Raw genomic sequence first — 7,102 nt, 5'->3', positions numbered from 1 at the left:
GTATTGTTAGATTAGTTTTATTATTTACTTTTATTATTTTGTTTTCTTGCAAAATAATTCATTTACGGTTGTCGAATTAAGTTAAGTACTGATTTATGACATTCTATTTGCTCAAAAAGCTGTTTGTGCACCATGTATTTTATTATATTAAAAAATAATAAAACCTCATAGTTGACAAAAGTCTGACTTTATTTTCATGTTCAGTAGGTGTTCAACTATAAGTGAACAAGCTTTCATGTATTTTTACTGTAGAAATGTTGATTTATTGTCATTTTAATTCAGTGTATTAATTTCACTGTTAATCAAGCACAATATATATTAATATTTGAGTGCAGACGTCGTGTTTGACTTTAATAGTATCTCATTATATTGGCATTGACGTTATTTCGACGCACTATTTCACTGTCACTTAAAGTGATAGATCACTCAAAATTTCACTTATTTTCTACTCACCCTCGTGTCGACTAAAGGTTGGTATCATTATAAGTAAAAAGTAAAGTAAAAAGTAAAAAAAATGTTCTTATGACGCAAACCAAGCTCACTTTTCTACTTAAAAACAACCGAATACATCCATTCTCTTCATCAGTTATGTCGTTCTTGTGTAAATGTCTAAGGTCTGTGTAACATGTTAAGCCTTTTAGCTTCTGCTTCAAACAAACTGAAAATATATATTTTTTATTTTTAGTCACTCAATTGAACAAATTACTCTGAAATAATCCCAACCTTTAGTCGACGTGAGGGTGAGTAGAAAATGAGTGAAAATTGAATTTCTGGTGAACTATCTCTTCAAGTTATCTTCTGTCTGAGAGTATATATTTTATTGAATATTGTTTTGATTGTTTAAGCGCTTTGTGACCCTGGTCTGGAAAAGCGCTATATAAATACAAATCACTTACATACTTACTTACATCTTCTCTGTCTATCTCACAGCTGCCACCTAGTGGACAATATTAATATCGTCGTTTAAATAAAACAATGTTTAATAGATACGTTGATTTTCTCCTACCTTACATATTGATTATCACAACATATTATTACCTGATATCACAAAAAAACAAACACGTGTGAGCTTTGGCATGTTATCTCTGGACATTTTTTTTTTTTTTTTTTTTTTGGAATCCCTTCAAGAGTCAGGGGATTTTACTAATTGAAAATAAAACGATTTGGATATAGAACCAATTAGATTTATATAGATGTAGATTTAGAATATAAATTAAGATTTTTAAGAGTTTTTGAAGGGAAGTTCCATTAATCCGTCTGTCCATTGAAGATATACCCACAGATATGTACTGTACTCATGTTTATCAAACGTTAATGTTAACAATATTACCTTTACTATTAGAACAAATATTGAAATACATTCTTCTTCATTTTTACCTTCATGACATTTGCTTTTAGTTTTCCAAAACTAAGGTTGAACTAGATTACTTTTAACATCCTGCATTCTATTGTGTTATCGGGTTGCATCTGCTCAAAACAGGAATGTGCTTAGCGGCACACCTTTGAATAGAATAGAATAGAAAAGCTTTTGTTTGTGAAAAAAACATATTAATGACGAATGCGCAGAACTCAAGGGAGAATCCGGGTGTAGTGATATGTAGTCACGACTGAGTTCTAATCTTTAGTACCTTTGGTAATGATTCAAGGAAATGCCTGGTTGAGACAACGGACTTTAGACTCAAGCTTAAGATGCTGCGCAGCAAAAGGTAAGAAGAGACCTTTGTATGAATGAGAAAGTCTTACATTGAGTTTAAATCAGATTTCCGTGAACCAAGATAATTTGTATGTAATGAGTATTGAACATAAATTGAGTTGTTGTTGGTTGTTCAGGAATGCGAAAGTGAATTATTGAATCGTGTTGTTATTGACAAATAAGGAAAGGAGAAAAGAAAAGACTTAAAGTTGTCGCTTTTAAACCTGCTGGATTTTATTGTTGTTGAGAATTGAAAAAGAAAAAGAAAAAAGAGCTGAAGTGATTGTTTGTTTTAAAGTTGCCCAATTTTAGAGAAAAAATACTCTTATATTGTGTAATTTCAGAATAAAGGCCCTTTAATTATACCAATATAATATATATTATATTATAATATAATATTAATTTATACACAATAGAATTTAAAGGAACTTTCCTGAGTCTATTCTTCAGGTAGTGTACTTGAGTCTACATAACTTCCAGCCATGCCAAACTAGGGATATTTTAAATATAAGCCTTTAACAGCAAATCACAATTGGAGGTTGAAAAGAGCAATTTGCTTCATTGAAAAAAATATGTTTACTAAATTAATAAAAAAAAAGTTTTTAAATCAGGATTTCATTCATTGAAGTCTGTGTTTCTTCATATAAACATTAATAATATTCGCCTTGCCAAACTCGAAAAACCTGCAGGAGACGGTTACGTTTTCCCGTCCTACACTGGGGGTGCCTGAGCCTGCCACTCTCAATTGTAAACAGGCTTGTAAAACAATGGGGAAACATGTTGATTATTCCAGTTTTATAATACGTACAATACTACAGTTAAGTTAAGAAAAACAGGATTTTTTTTGTAGTTCATACATTTTAAAAATACGTATGGAAACCAGGTCACATGGCAAGAGATTCTAAATAAAACTTCACTGAATAAAAAGATTCAGCTTGTAAACCAGACATATTAAATCATATAGAAGGAAATCCTTATGTTTTCCTTTGTGCCTCAACATCACCGACGAGACAAGAAACTTAACTCAAAAATAGAAAAAGTCAAATGAAGTACAGATCTCATGTTATGGGTTTGTGGGACTTAAGCCCCCGATCTGACTTTATATCCGTTCATTCTGCAAAAATGTTATTGTATCTGCCATTGAAGAGAAATCTGTTCCTCCCCCTTATCAGAGGGTGTTGATGGAAGATCATGATTTGCTATAATGGGCGACGAGGAATTAATAACCTCATATTTGACTTATTTACCAGATATGTGTGATATTGGTTTGTTTTAAATGTGAAGTTTTAAGGTTGAACTCTGTTTTGTTCTAATAAGAAAAGGTAACAATATTACCTTTTCTATTAGAACAAATATTGAAGTATATTCAGATAGTCTTATAGAGAATGAAAAAAGGGAATAAACAAGGTGTTTTTTACAGGGCTAAATTCACCCAAAATTCAAACTTTACTCAATTTCTACTAACCCTTGTCTCGAATAAGGGATGGGATTATTTTCATTCATGCGTTTGTGTTTATGTTTTTTCAGCAAAACACTGAAACCTTTGATCATGATTGAGGGAACTTCATGGCCAAATAAGCTCTCTTGTCAAAAGTGGATTCTAGTTCTGTTGCTTCTGACAATCCCTTTCACCATTCTAGTACATCTCCTGGATAACTACATGGTGAGTGTTGTTTAAAGATACCATTTCAATAAGAATCAGCACACACAAACAAACACAAATAATTTCTTCTCCGGTGCTGGATTTGAACCTGTGGCATGCCAAATGTCTCACATAGTTACAGAACTTGCTCAACAACATGCCCTGCCAACATAACAAAAAGAGAGCTGGAAGACACAGGCTTGAGATGGGACACAACAAAGGAGGAATGGAATTTTAAGGTTCAGGGTAGCTTCAGACAGACCACTGAACTGGTCCACACACATCAACGCCGTGTACAAGAAGGGCCGAAGTCGCCTCCACCTCCTGGGGAGACTGAGGTCCTTCGGAGTGTGCAGACCACTTTTAAGGACCTTTTATGACTCCGTGGTAGCCTCTGCTATCCACTACGCTGTGGTCTGCTGGGGAGCAGGCAGCACGGACCGGGACAGGAAGAGACTGAACAGGCTGGTCACGAGGGCCGGCTCTGTCCTGGGCCGCTCGCTGGACTCGGTGGAGGAGGTGGGAGAGAGGAGGACACTCTCCAGACTCTCCTCCATCAGGGACAACGCTCTCCACCCACTGCACCTGACCGTGGAGGAGCTGGCCAGCTCCTTCAGTGGCAGGCTCAGGCACCCCCAGTGTAGGACGGAGCGTTATAGAAGGTCCTTCATCCCAACTGGTGTCAGGATATTTAACTCTCTACTTTAAATATCCTGATGCTAATCCGTAGCGTGTTTTTCTTCTTGTGTGCTTTTTATTTTATTTTTTTTCCGTTTTTTATTTCTATTTTATTTTATTTTTTATTCTATTTTATTTTGTTAATAGTGTCAATTTCTAATTTTGTAAATAATTTGTATATTTTTAAGATCGTTTTTATTTTATTTTGTATTATCTCTTGTACTATTTCTTTCTCCTTGCACTTTATTTTCTTCCAACTGCGCTGTTGTGAAAGTGTGTTTCCCCTCTGGGGATGAATAAAGCCTTTCTATTCTATTCTATTCTATTCACTACCGGGTTGATTATCCTGTCAATGGTGAAGGGGCCAATGAATTGGAGGAAAAGCTTCTTGGAGGCAGTCTTGAGAGGTAGGTCCTTGTCTTCCAGGGTGTACTCCAGTGCTGGTCTGCGATGGCAGTTTGCCACACGTTGGTACCACCATGTTGCCTTCATCAGAGCTCTTCGAGCAAGCTCCTGTGTCCACTGATAGCGTCTGATGTGATCCTCGGCCGACAGAACTGTTATCTCTCCTTCCTGACAGTGGAATAAGGGCGGAAGGTAGCCATAAAGACACTCAAAGGGAGACAAACCAGTGGCTGAGGACGCTAGGGTGTTGTAGGCGTATTCAACCAAGGAAGCTGAGATGACCAGAAGTAGGGATTAGCGGAAACCAGGCATCGGAAGGTCTTCTGCGGTTCTTGGTTAGCTCTCTCCGCTTGGCCCTTAGTCTTGAGGGTTGGAAGCCAACCACAAAGTCCAAGGCGATATGTGACCACGGCCGATGTGGTATGGGCAGAGGGCGAAACAGACCTGAGCTGGGTTGGTGGGAGGTATGGTATGGATATGGGGGCAGAGGTGAATCTTTCCTTGGGGTCACAGAATGCAGCTTCACCCTAAGGGGTCCAGTGGAACTGTCTGGAAGTGGAAGTCAGCATAGTTAAGGGGGCTGCAACTTTACGGCAATTCCGGATACAACTTCGGTAGAAGTTAGCAAAGGCCAGAAACCTTTGTAGCTGCTTCACGTTGGAGGAAGTAGGACAGTCTAATACTGCCTTGACCTTGGCGGGATCCATCTGGACTTGACCACTGGCAATAATGTAACCCAGGAAGGAAACTGACATTTTGTGAAAACTGCACTTCTCTGCCTTGAAATGTCCCTAAAAATGTCATTAATAAAATGTTGGAACACAGCAGATGCATTAGTTAGACCGAAACGCATAACCAGATACTCAAAGTGTCTGAGGTGCGTGTTAAACCCGTCTTCCACTCATCTCCTTCTCTAATCCTGACAAGGTGGTAGCCGTTACGGAGGTCAAGTTTAGAAAAGACTGTAGCACCTTGTAGGACATCAAACGCAGAGTTCATAGGAGCGAGTAGATACTTGATTTTGATGGTGATGTTATTGAGGCGTCGGAAGTCGATGCAGGGTCGGAGGCTCTTGTCCTTTTTCTCCACAAAGAAGAAGCCTGCACCAAGAGGAGAGACTGGGAGACGAATGATGCCAGCCTCGTGGGATTCCTTTATGTACTTCTCCATAGCTTCACGTTCCGGGCGAGAGATATTGTAAAAACGGGACTTGGGCGCTATATTCGGCCACACTGCATGCTCCCTGACACAGCGACAGAGGTCCGGAGTGCAGGTGGAGTTAGAGACGGATGATCCTCAGGTAGAAGAAGGTAGGAGTTATGGCTTGGCAGGCAGGCAAGCAAGCGGATAACACAGAGGTAGTCTAGCTCGAGGAACTTGCTGATCACAAACCGTGGTTCTACTTCATATTGGTGCTCCGCCCTCTAACGGCTTCGCTATTGGTTTACCCCAAGGCACCGCCTTGTCTCTGAGAAAGCTTAATGAACTCGCCACCCAGCAGGGGGCAGTCCACTTCCTATAAAGGCGGGAAACACCCGCCGCACTTCCTCCTTTACAACTCAGCGAGAAAGCTCCTGACAGTGGAATGTAATGATGGCGAATGAATATAAGTGAACAATGTGTGCACGAAGACTCCCTGAAGAAGGGAGACACACGTCTGCTTATTTTGCCTAGGCCCAAATCACACGTGATGATTATGTGGCCCGCCGAGCACTTCCCACGGTTTTGACAGCGACGGGAAGCATACGAGGCTTGTCGACCCACGCCGCCTCAGAGATCATGATTATGATCAAGACAGGTTAATGCCATGTTGTTTAAGGAAAATAAACAACATGGCAGTCCTGTGCGGTGCACTCGACAAGCTCACGTTCCAACCTCTTGTTGGGCCCTGATGAGTCGAGCTGAGTCGTCCCTCGATCATGAACAGATGTCGACGAGGAGGATGACTGGCTCGCTGCATGGAGTCGGCCATGAGGTATGCAAGAGCGATCAGGTAAGTATCTCTTGTAGTCACAGGCGTCATTAGAAACTTTCGCCGCTAACACTAAGCTAACATGCTCCGCTGTTCATAGACGGCAAGAGTTTCCTCTCAGAACACAGTTCGAAGGAGGTGTTAAACCCCTTCGTCCGGGTCATGCCAAGACTGTAATAACGGAGTCTGTCCACAGGAATGAGGGGCAGACTCCAGCCACATGTGTTTTATTTACAGAAGCGCAGAGGTCCGCGAGACCTGCCGAGTCAGCTGTGTTTACTTCCGCGTCGACCAGCGCTCGTGCCCGACAGAGCTTGACAGCTGAGGTGAGTTGAAGCCTAGGGCGCGGGCCCGGGTGGAGCCGCCGCGGGTGCAGATCTTGGTGGCAGTAGCAAATATTCAAACGAGAGCTTTGAAGGCCGAAGTGGAGAAGGGTTCCATGTGAACAGCAGTTGAAGATGGGTCAGTCGGTCCTAAGAGATGGGCGAACGCCGTTCGGAAGGGTCGGGGCGATGGCCTTCGTCGCCCCCGGTCGATCGAAAGGGATTCGGGTTCAGATCCCCGAACCTGGGTCAGGCGGAGACAGGCGCCGCGAGGCGCCCAGTGCGGCGACGCAAACGATCCCAGAGAAGCCGGCGGGAGCCCCGGGGAGAGTTCTCTTTTCTTCGTGAAGGGCAGGGCGCCCTGGAATGGGTTCGCCCCGAGAGAGGGG

General features: G+C 41.5%; 1 protein-coding gene across 4 annotated transcripts in view; it reads left to right on the top strand.

The window, feature by feature from the left end:
* The first annotated feature begins 1,567 nt into the window (after nucleotides 1-1,567).
* LOC148067757 (NXPE family member 3-like) overlaps nucleotides 1,568-7,102 on the top strand; it is a 27,884-nt gene continuing 22,349 nt past the window's right edge. For all 4 annotated transcript variants that reach the window (XR_015713248.1, XR_015713247.1, XR_015713246.1 and 1 more), the window contains exons 1-2: nucleotides 1,568-1,706; nucleotides 3,221-3,356. Coding sequence is in view for 1 of the 4 variants with exons in the window: in XM_087806566.1 (XP_087662692.1) it covers nucleotides 1,690-1,706; nucleotides 3,221-3,356 (153 nt within the window). In the remaining 3 variants the exon portion in view is untranslated. The remainder of the gene's footprint in view (nucleotides 1,707-3,220; nucleotides 3,357-7,102) is intronic.

The sequence above is a fragment of the Callionymus lyra genome, chromosome 13 (assembly GCF_982586985.1).
Source record: "Callionymus lyra chromosome 13, fCalLyr1.hap1.1, whole genome shotgun sequence".
NCBI classification, from domain to species: Eukaryota; Metazoa; Chordata; class Actinopteri; order Syngnathiformes; family Callionymidae; genus Callionymus; species Callionymus lyra.
This window is presented reverse-complemented; position numbering and strand designations above follow the sequence as displayed.